The sequence below is a fragment of the Rhinoraja longicauda genome, chromosome 19, assembly GCF_053455715.1.
Source record: "Rhinoraja longicauda isolate Sanriku21f chromosome 19, sRhiLon1.1, whole genome shotgun sequence".
NCBI lineage: Eukaryota > Metazoa > Chordata > Chondrichthyes > Rajiformes > Arhynchobatidae > Rhinoraja > Rhinoraja longicauda.
In genome coordinates, this window is record NC_135971.1 from 38806306 (window position 1) to 38833944 (window position 27639).

Consider the following 27639-nt stretch of genomic DNA (forward strand, 5'->3'; position numbering starts at 1 on the left):
TCGAATGTGCTTCCACCACCACCCTCGGCAGCGCGTCCCAGCCTTCCAGGAGCATAGAACATAGAACAGTGCAGTACATGAGATAGGCACATCGGTATGGAGGAAATAAAGGTACATGGAACACGAGCAGGCTGAGTACTAGAGAGTCATAGAGTCGTAGAGTGATACAGGTCTTTCGGCCCAACTTGCCCACACCTGCCAACATGTCCCAGCTACATTATTTCCACCTGCCTGCGTTTAGACAATAGATGGCTGATCATCCACAATCAGTACCCCGTTCCTGCTTCTCCCCCATATCCCTTGACTCAGCTATCTTTAAGAGATCTATCTAACTTTCTCATGAAAGCATCCAGAGAATTGGCCTCCACTGCCGTCTGTGGCAGAGAGTTCCACAGATTCACAACTCTCTGGATGAAAAAGGTTTTCCTCATCTCCGTTCTTAATGGCCTACCCCTTATTCTTAAACTGTGACCCCTGGTTCTGGACTCCCCCACATCGGGAATATGTTTCCTGCCTCTAACGTGTCCAATCCCTTAATAATCTTATATGTTTCTAAAAGATCCCCTCTCATCCTTCTAAATTCCAGTTAATAGAAGTCCAGTCGTTCCATTCTTGCAACATATGACAGTCCCACCATCCCGGGAATTAAACTGGTAAACGTTGAGCCTCACCACGGGGCCGTGGACTTAACATTTGAGCGTGCATACTTGCCTCGGATCGCCGCTTCAACCGCGGCCTGCGGATTTAACTCGAGGAGTTCGCAGACTCGGGTTGAGACTGGTCGGGAGCTCCAAAAGCCGCACGAGGTTCGACAAGCCCCGACCCGGGGTAGATAGCCCGGCGAGGGGGAGCTGAGATTCCCCCCATGCGGGCGCTTGATCGCCCCGACGAGGAAGGCCCGCCGCCGGCTACAGGAGTCAAGATCGTCCCGTCAACGGAAGGTTAGAGGCCCCCGACCGCTGGAGGACAAAGAAGGGAAGATATTGAACTTTTGTTCACCTTCCATCACAGTGAGGAATGTGAAGGAGTCACTGTGGTGGGTGTTCATGTTAAACTGTATTTTGCGTGTCCTGTTGGTTTTTATTGGGATGACTGTACGGCAAATTAAATTCCTCGTATGTAGCAAAACATACGACGATCAGCGTAAACATGATGTTTTGGCGAAGTGAATAACGTTGATTATCTTGTTACAATGGCACCTATGAAGGGGTGGAATATACTTGGCAGCAAGTGAACGGTCAGTTCTTGAAGGTGATATGTTGGATGCAGGAGAAATGGGCAGGAGTAAAGACGTGAGCGACTTTGACAAGGGCCAAATTGTTTTGGCCAGGCGACTGGGTTAATATACCTCCAAACCTGTCCTATCGATGTAACTGTCTAACCGTTTCTTAAATGTTGGGATAGTTCCAGCCTCAGCTAACTCCCCCGGCAGCTTGTTCCAGACATCTGCCTTCCATTGTATGAAAATACAAGGTCATCCTTTAGATGCCTATTAAATAATTTCCCCTTCACCTTCAACCTACGTCCTCTGGTCCTCGATTCACCTACTCAGGGCAAGAGACTCTGTACATCTACCTAATCTATTAGTCTCGTGATTTTATAAACCTCAATAAGATCACCCTTAATCTTCTTGCCCTCCAAGAAACAGTCCCGGCCTACACAATCTCTCATAGAAACATAGAAACATAGAAAATAGGTGCAGGAGGAGGCCATTCGACCCTTCGAGCCAGCACCACCATTCATTGTGATCATGCCGGATCATCCACAATCAGTAACCTGTGCCTAACTTCTCCCCATGTTCCTTGATTCCACTAGCCCCCCAGAGCTCTATGTAACTCTCTCTTAAATTCATCCAATGATTTGTCCTCTACTGCCGTCTGTGGCAGAGAATTCCACAAATTCACAACTCTCTGGGTGAAAACGTTCCTTCTCACCTCAGGTTTAAATGGCCTCACCCTTTATTCTAAGACTGTGTCCCTGGTTCTGGACCCCGCCAACATTGGAAACATTTTTCCTGCATCTAGCTTGTCCAGCTCTTTTATCATTTTATATGTTTCTATAAGATTCCCTCTCATCCTTCTAAACTCATTTCAATCTTCCCTCATATGACAGCCCTGGTCAGGAAAAGAAGGGGATACGTGTCAGGTATCGGCAGCTGGTATCAATAGAATGCCTTGGGAGTTACGCGGAACACACTAGGATGTATGCACGTAGGATGGAAATCCGGAGAGCAAATGGGGAACATGAGATATACCAGGCAGATATTTTAAAGCGAAGTCCCAAAGGATTCTCTTGGCAATTTACGATTAAAGGGTTCCAATAAACGAGCTAAAAGTGTGCTCATCTGTGTATACACCGCGGGAGATGGCAAAAGTCCTAAATAATTTGAAAAGCCAAGTAGTGATCGGTTATATTGAGCATGGAATTCTTAAGTATGGCCATCAGTTCCAGAAACTCCTCCAGTGATACAGTTGACCCCGGCTTCCTATACCTGTCCCGTACCTCCTTCTTTTGCCTGACCAGAGCCTGAATTTCGTTCGTGATCCAAGCTTCCCGCTTCGCACCTCACTCCAACAGGAACATGCATGTCATCCACTCTGGCCCCCACACTTTAAAAAAATACTTCACTTACCGGACGTTCGTTTGCCCGGAAACAATTTGGCCCAATCAAATTTAACAAGTTATTGTCTAATACCATCAAAGTTAGCCTTGCCCCTGTTCAGAATTTTAAGTAGTACGTTCTACCTGTCTCGATCAAAAATTATCCTGAAGCTAATAGCACAGCGATCGCTAAAAGATTTGACCGCCAACACTTTCGTAACTTATCCTTCCCAAGCTCCAAAGGGTAGATCTAGCTATTATAAAGGAACAATGTAATTAAGCCAGAGAGGGTATGAAATATTCAGAAGAACCTATCACGGCAAACCTACCTCGTTTACCAGAAATACGCTGCTGAAGAAAGATTTCACAAACACGTTTCAGAAACGTCGTATGCTGGGGTCGCTTAACCTTGAGAAGAACATTCAGGGTGGAACATATCCGGTTATACGCGCTAAACTCCCTTTGGCGTCGAACGTCCGTCACGGGCGTTCTAAGGGCCTTCGCCCCTTAAAATCCTGCTCTCAAAGTCAACACTTGAAGCCCCCCATTGTAAATGCTTCGATAGTAATCATGTTTTGTCTTTCTGCTGACTGGTGAACACGGAACAAAAAGCTTTTCGCTGTAGCTCAGTACACGTGACAATAGACTAAACTGAGCTGAACTGAACTGAACTGAACATCTGTGCAACTAAGCAGTGTATTCCTTTCCCATACAGCATTCCCTCCCACCCCACCCCCATCCAACCCCCTCCCCACCCCACCCCCGTCTCCTCCCACTTATAGTCCTTGCTCTGGATTGATATTTTACGTCTCCTCTACCCTCATTTCCGTCGCTTAAAAACTTTGTCTTTTCATCTCAGCCCTTTGTCCATCCAACTGCCAATCCACCCCACCACCCCACCCCATCTCTCCCCCCACCACCTCAACTGAATCTATTTAATGTTCATTGTTTCAGCAGTTTCTGGGCCTTTACGGGCAACACAACCCGAGCACATCTCCGGCTTCCTGTCCCGCTGTGTTCGTGATGCTGAACTGTTCGCTGTAACGGGCGTCTGAAACATTTATCCACGGTCCTTTGTGTCACATTTCCTGGATCTGATTGCACGCAGTTGTGAAATTGAACTATTAGCATTGATTAATGTACATATTAACATCAATATATTGGGAGAAAATGACATTGTATTAAAATCAGTGAATCTGAGAACCTCTCCCAGTTCTTCTGGAATCATATTACATATAATCCATTCTCGGTTTATGAAGAGTTAGAATAGATGTGCGGAGCAAGTTCTATTTTAAGGTGCATCTGGTCGAAGGTTGATTTGAATCGGGACGGATCCGGGTGTTACGGGAAAGGAGTTAATTGGGGCAAGGTAGATTAAAATGTCACTAAAGATATACATAAAACGCGGCAGTAACTGAGTGGGACAGGCAGCATCTCTGGATGGAAAGAATGGATGAAGTTTCGGGTCGAGATAATTCAGACTGGGGCTCAGTGGAGAGGGAAACGAGATACATGGAATGGTAAGGTGTGAAAACGAGGGATCAAAGGCGACGTGGTTCAACGAAAATATAAAATGGTTCATTGTTAGCAATGGGAAGCACACAACGAGGCATATTATGTACAATATAATCATGAGGACAGTCAGACTGGTCGGAGAACTAGGATTGGGGGGGGGGCGGGACAGAGAGGGATAGGACGAGTTATGATGTGAGAGCAGTCAACTTTCATACCGATGGATTGTAAGTTGCCCAAGCGAAATGTAAGGGGCAGTTCCTACAATCTGCGTTATGCCTCACTCTGACAGTGGAGCAGGCTCAGGACAAACAGGGGAGTATGGGAATGGAAGGGGGAGTTAAAGAGTTTAGCAACCCGTAGATCATGTAGGTCTAGGCGTACTGAGCGTAGGTGTTCAGCGAAACGATCGCCGAGACTGCGCTTGGTCTCGCCGATAAATAGGAGTTCACACCTGGAACAGCGGATACAGTAGATGAGGTTGGAGGAGGTGCGAGATTACCTCTGCCTCACCTGCAAGGACTGTCGGGTTCTTGGACGGAACCATTATGCAGGAGCCAGGGACGGTAGATAGTGATCCGCTGTTCTTGGGTAAAGGCGCAGATGTCATGTGGGAGTATTTTAAAGGCCAGCTGATCAAAGTGCAGGATCAGCATGTTCCAGTAAGGATCAGGGATCAGGATGGCAAACTAAGGGAACCGTGGCTGACCAAGGAGGTCGTCCCCTACGCCCGGAAGAAAAGGAAGCTTATAGAAAATAGACAATAGACAATAGGTGCAGTAGGCCATTCGGTCCATCGAGCCAGCACCGCCATTTAATGGGATTGTGGCTGATCATTCACAATCAGTACCCCGTTCCTGCCTTCTCCCCATACCCCCTGACACCGTTATCATTAAGAGCTCTATCTAGCTCTCTCTTGAAATCATCCAGAGAATTGGCCTCCACTGCCTTCCGAGGCAACGAATTCCACAGATTTACAATTCTCTGACTAAAACAGTTTTTCCCCGTTTCCGTTCTAAATGGTCGACCCCTCATTCTTAAACTGTGGCCTCTGGTTCTGGACACCCCAACACTGGGAACATGTTTCCTGACTCTAACGTGCCCAATCCCTTAATAATCTTATAAGTTTCAACAAGACCCCTCTCATCCTTCTAAATTCCAGTGTATACAAGCCCAGTCGCTCCAGTTTTTCAACATACGACAGTCCCGCCATTCCGGCAATTAACCCAGTGAACCTACGCTGCACTCCCTCAATAGCAAGAATGTCCTTACTCAAATTTGGAGACCAAAACAGCACACAGTACTCCAGGCGCGGTCTCACTAAGGCCCTGTACAACTGCAGAAGGACCTCTTTGCTCTTATACTCAACTCCTCTTGTCTTCTTCACTGCCTGCTGTACCTGCATACTAACTTTAAGTGACTGATGAACAAGGACACCCAGATCTCTTTGTCGTTCCCCATTTCCTGACTTGACACCATTCAGATAATAATCTGCTTTTCTGTTCTTACCGCCAAAGTGGATAACCTCACATTTGTCCATCGTTAACCTGCATCTGCCATGCATCTGCCCACTCACACAACCTGTCCAAGTCACCCTGCATCCTCATAGCATTCTACGTATGTCCAGTTTAAGACTGTGTCATCAGACGGGACTTACGTGCATATGAACCGAGTAGGTCAACGACCAAGCGGGCAATTAGAAGGGTCAGGGCCAAGAAATGTCGTGTACATTTTGGCGTACTGAATAAAAATCCAAATACGTACGTTAAAGAGAAGAGGGTTGCAATGGAAATGGCAGCATCGAACAAAGATAAGGGAGGGAATCTATGCGTGTGGGAGAATGTAGGTGAGGTGCTTAATGAATACTTTGCGTCTGTATTAACCGAGGACTTGGACGAAAGTGATGTCAGTGTAGAACATACAAATATGCTGAGGTAGTTTGAGATTGAGATGGAGGTGGTGCTGAGGCACTTGAAGAACATTATGGTGGATAACGTCCCAGGGCCTGACTGGATCGTTCCTGGGTTATTGAGGGAGGCAAGAGAGGATGTTGCGGAGCGCTGGCGAGGATGTTTATTTGTTCTCTAACCGCAGGTGATGTCCCGGAGGACGAGAGAGTCGCCAATGCTCTTCTTTTATTCAAGAAAGGAAGTAGGGAATCCAGGAAGCCACATGCCACTGGCAGTGAAACTATTTGAGAAGATTCGTGGAGATTGTGTTTACCCCCATTTGGAAGAAATTGTCTAATTAGGGATAGACAACATGGCTTTGTACACACGGCTGGTCATGTTGCACTAATTTGATTGAGTTTTTTGAGGAGGTGACAAAGGAGTTTGATGAAGGTAGGGCGGTGGATGTTGTACACATGAATATTAGTAAGACCTTTGATAAAATCCCTCATGGTAGGCTGATCCAGAAAATGAAGAAGTATGGGATTTACGATGAATTGTTCATACGGATTCGGAACTGGCTTATTCACAGAAGACAGAGGGTTGTGGTGGAAAATAGATATTCTGGCTGGACGACTCTGACCAGTGACGTTCCACAGGGGTCGGTGCCGTGACCTCTGCTGTGTGATATATATGTGCGTGTGCGTGTGTGTGTGCGTGTGTGTGTGCGTGTGCGTGCGTGCGTGTGCGTGTGTGTGCGTGTGTGCGTGTTTGTGTGTGCGCGTGTGTGCGTGTGTGTGTGTGTGTGTGTATATATATATATATGTACACATATATATTAATGACTGAGACGTAAATGTAAATGGGTTGGTGAGTCAGTTTGCTGACGACACCAGAGTTGGATGAGTTGCAGACAACGGCAAGGCTGTCAGAATTTACAGCGGGATATCATGTCCGGCACAAACATTATGCGCCGCAGAGCCGTTCCAGCGCTGTGCCGCTCACTGTTCTATGAAGACTGAAAAGTGCTGCCGAGGGTGGCGCCGGAAATGATACGATGGTGGCATTTCAGAGGTTCTCAGATTATACATATCGATATGGGGGAAAGGAGGCATATGGAACACGTGAAGACTGAGGAGATTAATTTAACTTGGCATTATGTTCGGCAAGCACATTGTGGACGAGTGCTTACTCCTGTGTTTACCATGATGCTATTAATTTTAAAATAGTAATGAAAAGATGAACTCACCCACCAGTTAAAGACGGAAATTGAAGGACTAATTCTAATGGCATTACACCGGCGACCTGCGAATGGTGACTGGTGGAGGAATTTAAGAGTGCGTTAGGGAGAATTCGAGGTCAGCAAGTTCCTATTCGTGCGCGACAGCGTAAGACGAGGTGCTCAGGACATGAGAACTCCGGCTGACGAGGCATATTGAAGCTCTGGTCAGGATACCAAGGAAATACATATCACGTATCGGCAGCTGGCATCACGTGAATCCATTTAGAGTTACATTGAGGATTGCATTTAAAATGGCAATTCGGAGAGCCAAATAGGGCACATGAGATATTCCGGGCAGATAAGGTGCAGGAAAATCCCAAGAGATTGAGTAAATACACTAGGAGCAAATGGTGGCAGTGGACGTAATAAAAGTGCAGTCATCTGTGTATGGAGCCGCGGAATATGTCCCAGCTCTTAAACAATTCTATTTTGTTCCCGTGCAGTTTGCGGGTCATGGAAGCCAGGTGAATCATGGAACAGACTGATGATGTCTTGAAATATATTGTCGAATTGAATTGACTTAAATTGAATTGAAATTAATTTATTTGTCATTCAAAAAAAGAACATTTGAACGAAATGTCGTTATCAGACCGTCAGAACAATAAAAAGCAAACACAACAGACACTTACATTAATTTAAAATGAACATTCATCACAGTGACTCTCCTCCACGCACCTCCTCACGGTGATGGAAGGTTAAAAAAGTCTTATCTCTTCCTTGCTTCTCCCGCGGTCAGGCAGTCAAACTGCTCCGTCAAGGCTTTCCAGGCTCCCGATATTGAAGCCCCCGCCGGGCGATGGAAGATCCCGCGGCTGAGCCGCGCCGGGCGATGAAAGGTCCCGCGATTCAAGCCGAGCGATTCGGGGCGGACGAAGCTGCTGCGCCTGGAGCTCCAGAAAAGTCGGTCGCCAACCAGACACCTGCGGGCTCCAGATGTCACAGACCACAGGGCCCACGGCCGAAGCCTCCGAAGCCTCCGAAAGTGGAGTCGGAGCCACAATCGCAGCGCCACCACAGCCCCCGAAAGTCAGCCAGCTCCGCAAGTCCGCCGGCTCTGGGACCGGAGCCCTCAAGGTCGATCCCAGCTGGAGGCCGCCCAGCTCCTCGATGTTAGGCGGCAGCGCGAATGGAGATACCACACGGAAAAGACGTCGCATTTCAATTGTGGAAAGAGATTTTTAAAAAGACCGCCACCCCCCCCCCCCCCCACCCCCCATTACCCTCCACATAACACTCAACTAAAAATAGACTTTTGCATACATCCAACATTAGCTTTAAACAAAGAAGGGAAAGTGACGGGCAGACTGAAGGCGATCCACAGCCGCGGTCGCAGCGCCGCTACACGGGTTGTTACAGAAGAGAATGTTTTTGCGGTCTGGAGAAGCATAAGTAGGCACAAATCTCCGGCCTGGCCAAATGCATTCCAGGGCGTTGTGGGAAGCAAGCAACGCAATTCTTCGTGCTTTGGCAGAGGTTTGCTTGTCTTCCTTGGCCATCGTGGCCATTGGAAGATTGTGCCATAATTTCAGAATGGCTGCAAGGACAATCCAGTGATCCAAAGGCTACGAATCCAAGGTTACCGCGATATAGGATCTACCTGCATTTGCAAAGACAAGGACTGATTACGATAGTTAACATGACCTACTTAAGTATGCCCCTCAGTTGCCAAAACTCCTCCAGAGGGATACACTTGGTCCAAGTTTCGTATTCCTATCTCCTTCTTTATTCTTGGCCGGAACCTCAACTCTTGCCATCCAAGCTCCCATATTCCCATCTGTTTGCCCGTCACCCAACCAGGATGATGAATGTCCTGAACTCTTTTCACCACACATTTGAGAACATCCCGCTGACCGGCCGTTCTTTTGCCAACAAATAGGCCACTTGACCAATGTTTTGTTCAATATCATCAAAATGAGCTTTGCCAGTATTAAAAAAGTTAACCCGTCGGCCCCACACTGTCTTTATCCATAAATATCATGAAGCTATTGGAACAGTGATCGCTCCTCCCAGAAGGTTTGCTCACCAACACTTCAATCATTTGCACTTCCCAATATCCTGTGTAGGTCCAGCCATAATCCAAGAATGATGAAATCAAAGTAGAGAGGATGTGGAAGTATACAGGCGGATTAATCCTGGATTGGAGGGTTTGAATTATAAGGAGAGAGTTCATTACTGCGACTGTTTACACTTGAGCGAACGAGGCTGAGGGAAGGTCTTATGGTTTTTTCAACCACGCCATGAAAATAGGTTGTATCACAGACAGTGAAAATGGTTATCAGAAATTACAGCAGGGGCTTGATCAGATGTACAAGTGGGTTGAGGAATGGATGATGGAAATTGATGCAGATAATGTGATGGGTTGTAGGTTTGGATGGCAAACGGGGACAGGACCTTCACATCAAATGTGGGGCCTTGCGGATATTGTAGAGCAGGGGGATCTGGAGCGCTGCTACACAGTTCCCTGAAAGTGGAGTCACAGGTGGACAGGATTGTAAAGAAAGCTGATGGTGCGTTAGCCTTCATCGCCGTTATCTTACCGATGTAGAAGACGTTGGGGAGGCAGCATTCGGGAGACAGCAATACTGATAAGGGGAGATTTTGCCGTCTCTGACTTTATTTCTTTGAGCGCTGGAGATTGAGGGGTGATCTCATAGAGGTATGTAATCTGATAAGGGGCACAGATAGGTGCCAGAGCAAGGGTTAACGGCATATGGAATTAGAACGTTTAAAAGGCAATTGGGAGTGTCATGGATAGGAAATAGTTAGCAGGATGTGGGCCCAATACAGGCAAACGTGGCGATCACGAAGGAAGCTTGGTGGGCGCGCGTCCGCTGCGGCTAAAGGCCTGTTTACCTGCTGTGCAACTCAGCTTCTATCACTCTATGAGTGGGAAAATAGCATTTTCTGAAAGAATTTCGTCTTGAAGGCTTTCCACTGTTCGAATCCTATTTCCCACGTCAAGCTTACATTCCTATTAACCTTACTCACACCTCTTCTCATTGCATTGAAATCGGCATGTTTCTAAATTGCACCAGAAAGATCCAACGTGGATACGATGACCCAATTACACCATTCAGCTTTGCAGTCAGTGCATGTTTTAAATATCTTTTTTTTCGACTTTGCAACCACATGCTCTTTTCCGTCGCCATATAATAGGCCTTTGCATGATGACCTCTCTTTCCACATCTTCCAGCGACACTCGCCCCCCTTGGCTTGTTTCCCGGAACCATTTGCAGCAACCCTACCCGGTTGACCAGAAACACATTGCCGAAGAATGAATTCCTAAACATGTTTCACAAACTTCGTAAACTAGGGTCGCTTATCCTTGAGCAGAAGACTCAGAGCACAACACTTTCAGTTATGCGCGCTCAACTCCCTTCTTCATCGAAGGCGTCACATAGTCGTCCTAACTTCGGCCCATACTTTCTTACTCTCCCAGTCAATATTTCAAGTCCCCCTGAGAACTTCTGTACATCTTGGCAGCTTCTCTCCAAACGTGTACAACGGAACGTTTCCCGCTAACTGGAGGCCAAGAGAATAGTTCCTAAAGTGAATCACGACCGTGTTATGTTTTGTTTGTTTGGAGATGCAGCCCGGAAAGGGGCCCGTCATGCACGGAGAAAGTTCACTATCCTTTTACAGAATGGAAAATATTCAACTTGAAATCTCATTTCGCTGTGTAGATGGTGCTCGATCAGCTGAATATGTATTAGTCATTCTCTATTTTTATTTCAAACCTACCACATTGGGTTTGTTTTGCTTTTGAACTAAAATGTGTCTCCTTTTCTTGAAATGGTCAAAACATAGCTTTAACCAGGCGATGTTACCAGGAACAATAAATATATTGGCGACTGTGACACGTCTCGAAGTCGAACTTCGATTTGGGCGGCATTATTCCCACCGCGTAAGTTTCACGCTCTGATTCGTTGATTTCCAATACTGATTATTAACCTTTGAATTACAAATACAATTTAAGCAGACCATTGTCTTTTATCCCGTTCCATTTTCTGTGGATACGCATGTTATAAATGGTGGGTTATATTTCGGATTTGAATGTGTTAACGTCCTCCAACATCAGCTATGCCGTTCGCCACGTTAACCAAGTGAGTCCTGACCCGGCAAAGGCCCTTCACGTTGTAACTTGAATCGAGAGCGATACATTAATCTACACTTTCTACATTAAGCATTCATCCACCGAGGGATAAGTGAGATCACTTTATATTGTGTGGAAAGAAACGTGTTTGTTCAAGAGAGTGTGACTAATATTTGGGTTCCGTCATTCCCCGGACCCCACTGGAGAGTTGGCGGGAGTATAAATGAACATCTGAACCGCGCTGTAGCTCAATTGTGCTCCCCGGACTTAACGCCGACACTGGGACTCTTCCAGATGGGACGGGCAGTAATTCTGTACGTCAATGAAATCACCTATCCGATCTTGGCGGCGTTTGGTATCCCTGGTAAGCTGTGATTGAGTCGCTTAATGCGTTGCTGGTCTGATTCAACTCTAAAGGGTGTGATTACTCTGACGGTCTGTTTAGTAATCCCCTGCAATCACCAACAAACTGTAGTCCGATCAGTACAGCCAAATCATTGGAGTACGTATCGCAGTAGCGTCGCAATGCACAATCAAATGGACAGGCAACAGAGTAGAAGATATTCGGATAAACGTACAACGATTGGACAGCGGGTTGAATGAAAGCAGCGTCGTAAATGCGGACAAACGGGAACTTGGCTCTCCAAAGAACGGAATATTGGAATAACTAAACTGACGAGTTTTTCAAGAGGTTAGAATTCAAGGATGTGGGGCTCACGGGTCTGTAGCGCCGGAAAAGGACGCATTAAAGTGTTTGCGAAAAGACCGAGAACATTACATTGGATCATAAAGTACTGGAGCATGTCAGCGGGTCATGCGGCACCTCTGCCGGACATGGATCGCCGACGTTTCGGGGCGGGATCTTTCTTCAGATCCCACGACCGGGTGAGCTACTCCAGCGTCTGCAGTTATTCGTGCTTCCAACATATTGGAGTTAAGTGTTGACTTGAAGCCGAGCGGTGGGTGTAGGGGTACAAGTTAGTGACCAAGTGAGACAAAAGGCCAACGTGGTGATGGTGCCGCTGATTGTAGGTGAAGGAACCTTAATCTGCCTTATCTGTACTGTCCTCCTCCACTATCACCAGCCTTCAATAAACCTTCACCCTTGCTCAGACAGCACAGCGGCTTCCGTCTATTCGGGCTCCCTTGTTGGTTGTCAACGCAGGCACCACTTACATCTCTCCCAAGCCACCCACTTCACTGCATCGTAAAACAAGTTCAATCGAAATGTTGCATCTCATCTCACTCTCGGTCAGATGCAGTCCGAATACTTTGAGCAATAACTTTCCCATTTCAGTAATCCAGATCCCTGTGTTTTCCCTCTGCTGGCCATGTTGATTGACAACGAAACTAAAATGTTTTTAAAGCGCAGAAGGAGAAACTGAAGTGGTTTAATTAGAACGCGGGAGACTAACTAAACCTTAAAATGAAATAGTATGTGCTAGAAAACAGAAAAGGGGCAGATCACGGGATGGTATTTCAGATCAAACACCACCCCTTCAATCTCTGGTGGTCACCGTCAGTCCAGCTGATGAGTCTTGGAGCTAAAGCGTGAACATTTTTCAGATTGAGTTCTTGGACTTAAACCGTATTTCCAGAATGTTTAGGTTTTTTTCTTGTAGTGCAAAGAAACAGTTTTATTTTCTGATTGGTTGCAGTTTCACGAATATTTTGGGACTGGCGACATGGTTACGCTGCTTTTAAATGAACATGATAAAATCACTCTGCTTGTGCAATTTGATATTGAATGACGTGCGACAATGAACGCTTTGAACTCCAATTGAGCAACTTTTGTGATCCGTCTCGTTGATTGTTATCATTCATAAAGTAATGCAGCACTGAAACAGAACTTTCGATCGAATGTGTTCAAGCCGTTCAAGATGCCCATCCACACTCGTTCCATTTGCACGCGTTCGCTCATATTTCTCGAAAACGTTCGAATATGCCCAAATGTGTTTTAAATGTTGTTTTATTATCTATCCCAAATACTTCCTCTGCCAGTCCGTTCCCTAAATCCACCTGTGGTAAAGCTTCATATTAAATACGTCCCTTGCGCATCAGCCCGTGTGCCAACGCGTGTATCTATAGGATGACCCAGAGTACGTTCAGACAAGAAGTGAAGAACGCGGTTAAATATTTAACCGGGGTTATTAGTAAACCCAAGAAACTTGCGCGGCGGCGAGCTGGAACCAGACTTGGGATGACACGCCGACCTTCGCTTTATTCTTTCACTGTTCTGTCCTCTCGATTCCACCCAGAACGGACTCGTGGAATAAGACTCTTCAATAAAATAGATTTTCCCCCATTGGCCCATTTATTCTCCACTTTAACTCGATGTCACGTGGCTCTTGCCCATTCATCGTATCTGACCCCCTCATGCTTTCTTGCAGCCTCCAACCCCAATCTCAATTCCATTAAATTAGTGGTTCCATTCAAATATTAATTCCATTGCATTTTTGTCCTTCCTTCAGCGAACGTGCTGACGGCTGCGATCCTTTACCGGGGAAAGTGCGGGCTCTCCAGAGGAATCACCCGTTACATGGTGGCGATGGCAATCTCCGACCTTCTCGTTATAATCTTCCACGTGTTACTCCGGGAAATCTACATTTACTACGTCCCCAACTCCTTCCTCTCCCTCAGCGCAGTTTGTCCTTCTAATGTGTATCTGCGGATTGTCACCGTGGACTATTCCGTCTGGTTAACCGTGTCCTTCACCTTTGACCGTTTTGTCAGCATTTGCTGCCCGAAGCTGAGACTCATCTACTGCACGGATCGGACGGCCGCCGCGGTCATCGTGTCCATGTGCGCGCTGTGCTGCATTAAGTACATCCCCTTTAACTTCATGTACGAGTCACGCTTCACAGTGGACAGTGTCAAGTGGGGGTGCCGACCCAAACCCGCCTACTTCACTTCCATCTGGTGGGTGGCTTTCTCGTGGATGTGCAGCATCTCTCTCTCATTCCTCCCCTTCCTTCTAGTTCTATTGTTTAACGGGTTGACGGTCAGGAACATCGTTGCGGCCAGTAGAGTCCGCCGGCGCCTGAAAGCACTAGATGGCAAAGACACTGAGGCGGAGAATCGGCGCAAGTCCATAGTTTTGCTGTTCACGGTGTCCGGCGCGTACATACTGCTGTGGACAACGTCAACTGTGAGCTACATTTCCACTCGGGTAACTGTGAATTTCGTGGGCGGGGATCACACAAGGCCCTCCTACATCGCCAATGAAGTGGGCTCCTTGCTCATGCTCATCAGCTCGTGTGCCAACACTTGTATCTATGGGATGACCCAGAGTATGTTCAGACAGAAAGTGAAAAACGCAGTTAAATATTTAACTGGGGTTATTGGTAAACCTATGAAATTGGCGCGGCAGCGGACTGGAACCAGAGTTGAGATGTGACGCTGCCCTTCTCTTTATTCTTCCACAAGAGTTGGATAGATCTCTAGAGGCGAGCAGAATCAAGGGGTATGGGGAGAAGGCAGGCACGGGTTACTGATTGTAGAAGATCAGTCATGATCACAATGAATGGCGGTGCTGGCTCGAATGGCCAAATGACCTTGTCCTACACCAATTTTGCTTGCCGGGAGTGTGCCGGCCGCCGCTATTGTATAACTTCGTATTGCTTAATATCTTCAATCAACATGCTTTCATCTCGCTTTCTTGTCCGCCACCAGAATGTACACACATTTCCCGTTTCCCGCCTCCACCTCATTTCCCAATCCCCTTCCAAATAAATACCACCCTCAGCCTTCACAATTCACCTATCCTTAGAGTCATAGAGTCAGCGTGGAAACAGGCCCTTCAGCCCAACTTACCCACACCGGCTAACTTGTCCCAAATACAGTAGTCCCACCTGCCCGCGTTTAGCCTCTATCCCACCAAACGTATCCTATCCACGTACCTGTCTAACTGTTTCCTAAACGTTGTGTTAGTCGCTGCCTCATCGACCTCCACTGGCAGCTTGTTTCCTACTCCCACCACATTTTGTCGCACAAAGCTACCCCTCCGATTCCCATTACTTCTTTTCCACTTTTACCGTAAACCTATGTCCTCTGGTCCTTGATTCGGCAAGAAACTCGGTGCATCTACCCCATCTATTCCTCTAATAAATTTAAACACGTCTATAACTCGTCTTCCTGCGCTCCAAGCAATAGATTATCAGCCTACTCAACCTCCCCCTTTACCTCAGACCCTCTAGTCCTGGCAACATCTTCGTAAATCTTCCCTGTACCATTCCAGCTTGACAACTTCGTTCCTGTAACATAGTGGCCAGAACTGAACACAATACTCTAAATGCAGCCTCACCAAGATCTTACACAACTACATGTCCTCCCAACGTCTGTACCAAATCCTCTGATTGGTGAAGGCCAATGTGACAAAAACTATGACCACCCTATGTACCCGCGACTCCAACATCAAGGAACCATGCACTCCTTGAAGGAACTTGAAGGAACCCTCGCTCCTCGATCCCTCTGCTCCACAACACGCCCCATAGCCCCACCATTCCTTTTCTCCTTATGTCACACATTTTTGTCCTTTTCATCTCTGGCCTTAGTACAACCATTTCCGATTAAGCCCCCTCCCCCCCCCTTAACCCCTCTTTCACCTAACTTCGCCTATAACTTACCAGACTTTGCCCCGATCACCTCTCGTCCTGCCTCCTCGTAAAACCCCTCTCCCTCCAGTACCATTATGTGTGGCGTTTGTTCCAACCATCTGCCAACACCTACCCCCTTGCCCACATCGATCTGTTACCTGCGATGATTTGTCCTATCTCTCGCCTTTCCAGGTTTCTCCCCCCCCCCCCCCCCCCCCCACGGCACAGTACAATCAGGCGGTGCTGGCTCGAAGGGCCAACTGGTCTCCGCTTGCACCTTTGTATAGTCAGAGGAAGGGTCCCGACCCGACTGGTCGCCTACCTATGTTCTGTAGAGATCCTGCCTCATTCCAACACCGTTTTATTTTCAATTCAGAATCCGTAGATACTTGTCTCGGTACGATTTACCTGCTATTTCGCGTCATTTTTCTCGGTTCAGTTTGTACGTTGCCGTTAATAAAGCTATTGTCACTGTGTAATCTTCATATTTCCATCTTATTGCAAGAAACAAAGATGTTGTATTAAAATCACCTGAAAACCTGCCTCAGCTTTTTTTAAATTACATTAGATTCCATGCATTCCCGGTTTATGATGATTAAATAATATTTTGTGTTCTGGGCAATGTCTAAGCGAAATGTTCTGGACTAGTTTTCCACGCAAAGAGTGGTGGGCGTCTGAAACGCGCTGCCGATGATGGTCGTGGGATCAGACATGATGGGGGAGTTTAAACTATTTTCAGACAGGCAGGTGGATGTGCAGGAAATAAAGGCATATGAAACACGTGCTGGCAGAGGAGGTTAGTTTAGCTGGGCATCATGTTCAACAGGGATCTTTTTTTGCCGAGTGGCTTGATCCTGTGCTTTACTGTTCCATGTGGTAGGAAAGGTGACAGACGTGGAAGCATCTAATGTGTAGGAAGAAACTGCAGATGCTGTTTACGCCGGACACAGACACAACATGCTCGTGTAACTCAGCGGGTCAGGCAGCATCTCCGGAAAAGAGGCATAGGTTACATTTCAGGTCGAGAATCTTTACCAGACTCTTTTCTGAAGCAGGCTCTCCAACCGAAACGCCACCTACTACTTTTCTCCAGGGGCATCCAGTGCACTAATTCTGCTGGTATTTATTCACAAAATGTTGAAGTAACTCAGCAGGTCAGGCAGCATCTCGGGAAAGAAGGAATTGGTGACGTTTCGGGTCGAGACCCTTCTTCAGACTGATGTCAAGGGGGCGGGACAAAGGAAGGATATAGGTGGAGACAGGAAGATAGAGGGAGATCTGGGAAGGAGGAGGGGAAGGGAGGGACAGAGGAACTATCTAAAGTTGGAGAAGTCGACGTTCATACCACCGGGCTGCAAACTGCCCAGGCGAAATATGAGGTGCTGTTCATGCAATTTCCGGTGGGCCTCACTATGGCACTGGAGGAGCCCCATGACAGAAAGGTCAGACTGGGAATGGGAGGGGGAGTTGAAGTGCTCGGCCACCGGGAGTTCAGTTTGCTCAATGCGGACCTAGAGCAGGTGTTCGGCGAAGCGATTGCCGAGGCTGCGCTTGGTTTCGCCGATGTAAATAAGTTGACATCTAGAGCAGCGGATGCAATAGATGAGGTTGGAGGAGGTGCAGGTGAACCTTTGTCTCACCTGGAAAGACTGTTTGGGTCATTGGATGGAGTTGAGGGGGGAGGTAAAGGGACAGGTGTTGCATCTCGTGCGGTTGCAGGGGAAAGTGCCCGGGGTTGGGGTGGTGTGGGTAGGAAGGGACGAATCGACCAGGGAGTTACGGAGGGAACGGTCTCTGCGGAACGCAGAGAGGGGACGGGGTGGAAAGATATGGCCAGTGGCGGGGTCCCGTTGTAGGTGACGGAAATGTTGGCGGGTGATTTGTTGGATCCGCTGGCTGGTGGGGTGGAAGGTGAGAACGAGGGGGATTCTGTCCTTGTTGCGAGTGGGGGGAGGGGGAGCAAGAGCGGAGCTGCGGGATGTGGAAGAGACCCTAGTGAGAGCCTCATGTATAATGGAGGAGGGGAAGCCCCGTTTCCTGAAGAACGAGGACATCTCTGAAGCCCTAGTGTGAAACACCTCATCCCGGGCGCAGAGCGGCGTAGATGGAAGAATTTGGATTCGGGGATAGACCTTTTGCAGGGGACCGGGTGGGAAGAAGTGTAGTCCAGATAGCTGTGCGAGTCAGTGGGTTTATAGTAAATGTCCGTTACTAATCTGTCTCCTGTGATGGAGATGGTGAGGTCCAGAAACGGGAAGGAGATGTCGGAGATAGTCCAGGTATATTTAAGGGCAGGATGGAAATTGGAGGTGAAGTGTTTGATGTCAGTGAATTCTGCATGGGTACAAGTGGTAGCACCAATGCAGTCGTCGATGTAGCGGAGGTAGAGTTCGGGGATGGGGCCGGTGTACGCCCGGAACAGGGATTGTTCGATGTACCCGACAAAGAGGCAGGCTTAGCTAGGGCCCATGCGAGTGCCCATAGCTACGCTTCTGGTTTGGAGGAAGTGGGAGGAGTCAAAGGAGAAGTTGTTGAGGGTAAGAACCACCTCTGCTAGGCGGAGGAGAGTGTTGGTCGATGGGGATTACCTGTCAAATTTACAGTTATACCAAACCAGTTAAACTACAAACCTGTACGACTTTGGGCTATGGGAGGAAACGGAAGATCGCGGAGAAAACTCACGCAGGTCACGGCGAGAACGTAGAAACTCCGCACCAGTAGTCAGTATCGAAACCGGGTCTCTGGCGCCGGAATGCAGCAACTCTACCGCGACGCCCCTAATCCATCATAATTCTGGCAAACCTTTTCTTCAGCTCCCTCTCCACCTCCCCCCCCCCCCCACCCCACCACACGTCCGATTCCTCCCCATCGTTGCTGAAATTGTGTTCCCACAACTATACCCAACACCACAAATTGTGGACGCCCTATCTTTGTCAGTCGTTACAAAGAGCATAACCCCGCAATCATTAGAACTAATTTCCATTTGCCATTGCTCAGCCATTTTTACTAGCCGATCAATACCATCCTGCAGCCAATCATCAATATTCCCAGATATTTGCTGATATCAACAGATTTACTGACACTCTCCCGCAGTGCTCACATATAATACATAAAACTACCAGCACCAAACCTTTTCAGGTGTAACTGGACATAGACTTCTCAATTAAAAAAGCACGTGTCAAAATTAGCCTGAGTGGCGAGTGGCCGAACCGCGCTGCCAGAGGTGGCGGTGGAGACGGTGTGATAAAAGAGGCTTTTGTATAAACACGTGGGTATGCAAGGAATGCAGAGGTATGAATTCTGTGCAGCAACATACGATTTGTTCAGATTGACATTGTGTGTGGTACAGATAGAGAGGGTCGAAGCCTCTGTTGCCATGCGGTGCTTCTTTGTAATATGTTTTAGAATGAATGGTGATCCCCAGACAGTATAAAGCACGGGAGAGTCATTGATGTGCACGTCTATGGATCTCAGAAAGTGGGAAGCATATCTTGGTGAAGATATTCACTGGAGTTTAGAAGGATGAGAGGGGATCTTATAGAAACATATAAAATTATAAAAGGACTGGACAAGCTGGATGCAGGAAAAATGTTCCCAATGTTGGTGTAGTCCATAACCAGGTGCCACAGTCTTAGAATAATGGGGAGGCCATTTAGAACTGAGGTGAAAACATCGAGCCAAATCACTGGATGGATTTAAGAGAGAGTTAGATAGAGCTCTAGGGGCTAGTGGAATCAAGGGATATTGGGAGAAGGAGGGCACGGGTTATTGATTGGGGACGATCAGCCATAATCACAATGAATGGCGGTGCTGGTTCGAAGGGCCGAATGGCATCCTCCTGCACCTATGTTCTATGTTTCTATGTAAGAAGGCTTCCGTGATGCTTGCCTACATATTATTTCATTGCTGATCGCGTTACTGACCAGGGAGTATACCATGGCGATATTGTGAGATGAAATACTTGAAGGTACGTCTACTGAGGCCTCAGGGGTTGAGATCAAAAATTTAAAAAGGAGCATAACTCTAATGGGATCAAATTATAGACCACCCACCAGCCAACGGGATATAGTGTGTCAGATATGTGGACAGATTGCGGAAGGATACAAGAACCACAGCGTTGTTGTAGTGGGTGATTTTAACCCCACACTGCCTGGGACTTCCTCAGTGCAAGAGCAACAGACGGCAAATGACTAATTAGGTGTATCCAATAAGGTTTCCTTAAACAGTGTGTGGATAGTTGGATTTGAGGAGGGACCGTACTAGAGATTGTATTGCAAAACGAGTTTGGCCAGGTGACTGGTGTTGCGGTGGAAGAGCATTTTGGAGGTTGTGACCATAACTCCATAAGTTTTAAGATAGTTTTAAATCGGGAAATGACTGCATGTGGTGGTGGGGGTTGGTGGGGGGGGGGGGGGGAGGGGGGCTTAATATATTGGTGCAAAAAAGTTTACGTTCGTTAGGCAGGAACCAGGGAGGGTAGATTTGGAGCAGTTGTTATTGGGTACGTCCACGCCTGAAAAGTGGGAGTTGTTTAAAGGCCAGCTGATCAAAGTGCAGGATCCGCATGTTCCAGTAGGGAGGGGTGTGACAAGAACGTCAGGGAAAGGGAATCGTGAATGGCCAAGGAGGCTGCAAATGTGGTCAGGAGGAAAACGGAAGCGTGTGTCATGTGCAATAGGTTGGCTTCTGATAGAATTAATGAGGAGTGCAAAGCGAGCAGGAAAGAGCTCAAGTGGGTGTTTAGAAGGGCCAGAAGCGGTGATGAAATGTCATTGGCGAATCGGATGAAGGAAAATCACAAGGCAAGATGAGTGTTTTTCATCTGTATTCACCGTGGAGAAGGACGGAGGATAGCGAGATCAGTGTGGAGAATATCATTGTACAAGGGCAGTTTGTGGAGAAGGTGGCGCTGAGGCTCTTGAGGAACAAGTCCCCAGGGCCTAATGGAATCTGTACAAGATTATGAATGAATGGATAATATATTGTCACCTGTGAGAAGTCACAGTGACATTCGTTGCTGGCATACCCACGGTATGCAAATAGTCGCCACATCAGGGCGCTGACAAAGTTACAGATTATACACAGTACCAGCCCCAGGTCCCCACGCGGGCTCTGACCACACCGACTACGCCGGCGGCGGGCTGCGACCCGCGGGGGCTCAGGACTCGTCTATTCTGCAGCTCGCCAGGGGGCGTTAATGAAGGAGGCAAGAGAGGGGATTGCAGGGAATTTGACCAGGAACTTTATTTCTTCCCAGCTACACGTGAGATCCCGGGGGACTGGACAGAGGGCAGAGTTGTTGCTTTGCATAAGAAGGAAAATAGTTAGAATCAGCTAATTATGGGCCGGTGAGCTTCGTGACAGTGGCAGGAAAACTATTGGAAAGAACTCTTCGCCTTACGTAATCCTCAATTTCGGAGGAGAATGGCCGAATTAGGAATAGCCAGCACGGCTTTGTACACGGAAGATCATGTCTTACTAACTACTTGGGGTGCTTTTTTGAGGCGATGCGAAAGAGATTGATGGAGGTGGGATGGTTGACGTAGGCATGGATTTTACTATAGCTTTTGATAAGGTTCCACATGGCAGATTGATCCGACAGAAATGTCGGAGGATGATGTGTTGGATCTGAAGGCTGGTGTGGTTAAAGGTGAGGAGCAAGGAGATTCTACCCCTGTTCCGTCTGGGGAGAGTGGGAGCAAGAATGGGAATGTGGGGCTCAGTGGAGCGGAGAGTGAGGGATCCAGCTATGACAGAAGGTACAAAAAGACGTTCACTGAAGAATGAGGACATCTCTAATGTGCTAGAATGGAAAGTCTCATATTGGTACAAATTTGGGGGAGACGGAAGAATAGCTTCTTTACAACACGTAGTGTGGGAGCCAGTATAATCCGGATTACTGTCGGAGGAGGTAGGTTTATAGCAGACATCAGTCCATAGGCTGTACCTTGTGATGGAGACAGAGAGATCAAGAAATGGGGGAGAGGTGTCCGAGATGGTCCAGGTGAATCTACGGGCAGGGTGGAAATTGCTGATGATGTTCACGAAGTCTACGAATTCTGCACGGGAGCACGGGGCGGCCCCGATGCAGCCGTGCAGGTAGGGGAGAAAGAGTTGGGGGATATGGCCAGTGTACGCCTGAAACAAGGACTGATCGGCATAACTAACAAACGGGCAGGCACAGCTGGAGTTCATACGAGTGCCCGGAGCTACAAGTTTAACTAGGGTACAGTACAGAAGTCGAAAGGGAAGTTGTTGAGAGTGCGAACAAGTTCCACCAGGCGAAGGGGGGTATTTGTGGAAATTGGGTCTCTGGTGCAGGATGAAACGGGGGGGGCTTGGGACCTTCTTATTGGGGGGGGTGGAGGTGCAGAGGGAGCGGGCATCCTTGGGGCAGATGAGGCAATGGGGGCCTAGAATATGTAAGCAAGTAAAGTGTTGTAAGGCGTGTGGCACGTCTCGGATGTAGGTGTGAAGGCTCTGGACGAGGCGGCATAGGATGGAATCGAGGTTTGTGGAGATGAGGTTAGTGGGTCTGGAGCAGGCAGAGACCATGGGCCTGCCAGGGCAGTCCTGTTTGTGGAGGAGATAGAAGCGGGCAGTGCGGGGCTGGGGAGCGTTAAGTTTAGAGACTGTGGAGGGCGTTCGCCAGAGGGTAGGGGATAAGAAACACTATGGGAGATGAAGGCCTGGTGTTCCTCTGTGAGGGCACTGGTATTGGGATAGGTATGAAGAAATGTCCGAGCGCTGGCGCCTGGCCTCAGCACGGTAAAGTGTGTGTGCATGTGTGCGTGTGTGTGTGTGTGTGCGTGCGTGCGTGCGTGTGTGTGTGTGTGTGTGTGTGTGCGTGTGCGTGTGTGTGCGTGTGCGTGTGGCAGTGTGTGTGTGTGTATGTGTGTGTGTGTGTGTATGTGTGTGTGTGTGCGTGTGTGTGCATGTGTGCGTGTGTATGCGTGTGTGTATGTGTACGTGTGCCTGTGCCTGTGTGTGTGTGGGTAAGTGTGGGTGGGTGTGGGTGTATGTATCTATGTATAAAAATACATGTATTTTGCAGCTCATACCTTCAAGGAGAGGACCATTGTGGGCTCCGCCTTTCCCTGATCATCCTTGCTAGCTTTGATTTTTTCTTTTCCATATCTTTCATTCATTTGTTTAATGTACCTTTTCATTTCTCTCATTTCCCTCTCCCCTGACTCTCAGTCTGAAGAAGGGTCTCGACCCAATCGTCACCAATACCTTCTCTCCAAAGATGCTGCCTGACCCACTATTACTCCAGCTATGTGTGCCTATCTTTTGTATGTATATGTATATGTACGTGAATATCCATTTGTATTTACACACCTATCTACATACAGGCCATCGTGAGGCTGTTTTGCACAAGATTCCAGAAAACGAGGACTCCTGTGTCTCTAAATGTCGCTGTCCACTTGATTCTTCTCTCATATCAACTTGGATCATTGTTTTAATTATTTAGACGTTCTTTTAGGAAGGAGATGAGGACGAATTTCTTTAGTCAGAGGGTGGTGAATCTGTGCCACAGAAGGATGTGGAAGCGAAGACAGTTGATATATTCAAGGCAGAGATAGATAGATTATTGATTAGTACGGGTGTCAGATGTTATGGGGAGAAGGAAGGGGAATTGGGATAGGAGGGAGAGATAAATCAGCCATGATTGAACGGCGGAGTTGACGATGGGCTAATTCTGCTCCTATCATTAATGACCTTATGATCTTATGATTTTGGGAACAAAGAGGCAATCTCGATGCACGAGAGAGAAAGGTTTCTAATGTCCCTGATTCTGCGGATCTATTGTCATACTATACGATACGATAGAACTTTATTCATGGCCGGAATACAATTGGCCTGCCAACAGTCATAACACCCAACAAGGTACACGAAAACTTGGAATTATAATTGAATTAAAAACGAAAAAGTGAAAGGTTAAAAAAAAGACAATATACATGTCTATAGGTTTCTGCAAGGTCCTCGCACGCGTCTGCAAAAATAGATCCGCAAATCAAGATATTTTTTTTGCATAACAAGAGGAGAATTCGGTCCGATTATGAAACGTGTATTTCTAATTAAAATTCTCTCCCCTGCTTCATTTCGGCGGAAAATATTGCGCACTATCTTAATTAGTAGTGTAATCGTTTAAGTAACTGCCACTAATCCCAATCATTTTACGCTGCTAATGAGTGACTAGATTTCTCCCGGGTATAAACTGCGAACTTTAAAAACGGGCTATTCCCCGATAGCACTGACTGGAAAGGCGGCGTCTCTGCTAGTATGAAACAGCCGGTAATAATTCAGATAGAAAACATCTACTATCCGATCCTTGCCATCATCGGCGTTCCCGGTAAGCTGCTGTTAACCTTTTCGTTGTGTCGGCTGTGTTGTTAAATGGAAGTCTGCTCTTAATTGTCTGTTTGATTAAGTATTGGCAGTCAAATTCTCACCGACATGTAACGAGCGAAAATAGCGTCCATCGTGTTTCATTCAGCGACAGAGCATGGAAACAGGTCCTCAGGCCCACCGATAAACGACCACCCGTGGACTCGTTCTGTCCGAGATATCAGGGACAATATACCAAACCCGCACGCCTTTGGAAAGTTGGAAGAAACTGGAGGACCGGAGAAGACCAACGTGGTCACAGGCAGAACGTTCCAACTCCGTACAGACAGACCCCGTAGTTTGGACCGACCTGAGGTCATCAGCGCGGTAAGGCAACTACATTATCGCTGCGCCACCGTGCCGCCACGGTACAATGATAGGGATCAATTAATCTGAAGACCCAATGGGCAGCGGTGGAGTTGTTGCCTCACTGCGCCAGAGACCCGTGTTCGATCCTGACTGCGGGTGCTTGTCGATACGGAGTTTATACGTTCTCCACGTGACCGGCTTGGGATTTTGCCCGATGCTCCGGTTAACCCCGACATTCCAAAGACGTACAGGTTTCCAGGTTAATTTGGCTTGGACACGTTGGAGGCAGGAAGCATGTTCCCAATGTCGGGGGAGTCCAGAACCAGGGGGCACAGTTTAAGAATAAGGGGTAGGCCATTTAGAAAAGGGATGAGGAAAAATCTTTTCTGTCAAAGAGTTGTAAATCTGTGGAACTCTCTGCCTCAGAAGGCAGTGGAGGCCAATTCTCTGAATGCATTCAAGAGAGAGCTAGATAGAGTTCTGAAGGATAGCGGAGTCAGGGGGTACGGGGAGAAGGCAGGAACAGAGTACTGACTAAGAATGATCAGCCATGATCACATTGAATGGCGGTGCTGGCTCGAAGGGCCGAAGGGCCGAATGGCCTCGTCCTGCACCTGTTGTCTATTGTCTAGTGTCTATTGTCTATTGGCTTCGGTAAAGATTGTAAATTGCCACCACTGAGTGTTGGGTAGTGCTACTGTGCTACTGTGCGCGGATCGCTGGTCGTCGCGGACTCGATGGTTCCCCGTGCTGAACATCCAAACTGCATTAAACCACATCTCCGTAATTTAGAGCCCGGGCATTGGACTGGAATGGCAGGTCTCCAGTCATGCATCTATGCGAAGTATCGATGGGAATGGATTGGCAAAATTGGACATTCATGGGATTCTTCAAGGCTGTAGTGGAACGTGGAAGGATAAGGTCATTCCACTTTCTTTCTGCCGTAGATATCCCGCCGCGCTCCTCAAACAATATCCGGCTCACTACGGATAATTCACGGGGGTTGTTGCTCCCACACTGAATTGGTTCTGTCCGTAGAAGCCAAGTGTTCCGCACGTTCACTTATCCCAACTATGTGAACAAACCCGGAATAGACACAAAGTGCTGGACCAACTCACCGGGACAGGCAGCATCCTTGGATAGAGGGAATCGGTGATGCCCCGGGCCAAGACACTTCCTCAGACTGAGAAGGACTCAAAGTCTCAGGAGGTGTATCGACCCGAGGTGCTATGCATTCCTCCTATCCAGGGATTCTGCCTGTATAGTTTCTGTAGCTGCCTGTACAGTTGGTTTCCTCCGAGTGCTCGCATTTCCTCCGACATCTCAAAAACGTGCAGGTTTGTAGGTTATTTGGTCTCTGTAAAATTGTCCATAGTGCTTGGGAAGTGGATGCGAAAGTGGGATAACATAGAACTAGAGTGAGCGGCTGATCGATAGGCGCCGTGCATTCGGTGGGCCGAAGGGCCTGTTTCAATCATGTATCCTTCAATCAATCAAGATGTGGAGAGATATAGAATGAAAGATATGCAAAAAGTAAAGACGATGAAAGAAACAGCGCATTTGTTAGCTGTTCGTTGGGTGAGGATTCGTTCAAACAAATGGCCCGTTTCCTTTTACGTTTTTACTTTATTGAATACCTTTTTTGCATATCTTTCTTTCATTTGTTCTATATCTCTACATCACTGTCTATATCTCTCGTTTCCGTTGCCCCCTGACTCACAGTCTGAAGAAGGGTCTCGACACGAAACGTCACTTGTCTCTTTTCTCCAGAGATGCTGGCTGTCACGCTGAGTTACTCCGTTTTTTGTTTCTATCGTCAGGTTTGTAACTTAAACAATTTCTGTCAATTGTCCCGAGTTATAATATAAAACTAGTGTGAACGTGTGACCGTTGGTCGGCGTGGTCTCGGTCTTTATTTGCAAGCTCTATCTTTAAACTAAACTAAATGAAACTTCCTCCAAGACCAGTGCCGGCTGCTAAAGTCATTTTAATTTCGTCTTTCCTACAGCAAACCTGTTTGCAATCGTCATTCTCTCCCGGGGAAAGTGTGGTCTCTCCAAATGCATCACCCTCTACCTGGTATCCATGGCCGTGGGTGATTTAATGGTTCTGATCTTCGAGGTAATTCTTTACGAGATTAAAGATGGCTATTTCCCCTATTCATTCCTCAACTTAACTCCCGTTTGCAGCGTCAACCTGACCTTGCTTTTTATGTCCATTGATTGCTCTGTCTGGCTAACGGTGACTTTCACCTTCGATCGATTTGTTGCTATTTGTTGTCAAAAGTTACGAGGAAAATATTGCACTGAGAAAACCGCGGCTTTGGTGATAGCAGTGGTGTGTTCCCTGAGTGTTATTGAAAATATCCCAATGTATTTTGTCTACGCACCACGAGAAATAATAGACAACGTGGCTTGGTCCTGTGGAGTAACCCCAGACTTCTACACCTCGCCGTTACTGGTAGCATTTTGGTGGTTCGAAACCATCTTAACCCCATTTACACCATTTTTACTGATCATGCTTCTAAACGCCCTGACAATCAGACACATTATACACGCCAACAGAGTGAGGAGCGGTCTCCGAGCGAACAAGAAGGACGAGAGCGGCGCGGATCAAGAGGTGGAGAACAGAAGGAAGTCCATCATTCTATTGCTGGCCGTATCCGGCAGCTTCATACTACTGTGGATGGTAATATTCGTGTGCTTCATCAGTGTACACTTCATAGACGTTCAGTTTTTAGCAACAGCTTACGACGACCCATTTACCATTGCAGAGCAGTCCGGATACATGCTGAGATGTCTGAGTGCTTGCACCAACACGTTTATTTACGCGGTGTCACAGACGAAATTCAGGGAAGAATTAAAAAACCTGGTTAGGAATCCATGCGGGTTCTTGTCTAATTCAGTAAACCACATTTAATGTCTCTGTGAAGCCATAATTCATTTCAAAGTGACGTTGTCTTCGTGA

The 27639-nt window shown here is 47.4% G+C and overlaps 1 protein-coding gene across 1 annotated transcript in view; it reads left to right on the forward strand.

The window, feature by feature from the left end:
• The first annotated feature begins 20588 nt into the window (after positions 1-20588).
• LOC144602982 (neuromedin-U receptor 2-like) overlaps positions 20589-27639 on the forward strand; it is a 28301-nt gene continuing 21250 nt past the window's right edge. The window contains exons 1-4 of the mRNA XM_078416105.1: positions 20589-20774; positions 21562-21731; positions 24228-24328; positions 26681-27543. Coding sequence (XP_078272231.1) covers positions 20589-20774; positions 21562-21731; positions 24228-24328; positions 26681-27543 — 1320 coding nt within the window. The remainder of the gene's footprint in view (positions 20775-21561; positions 21732-24227; positions 24329-26680; positions 27544-27639) is intronic.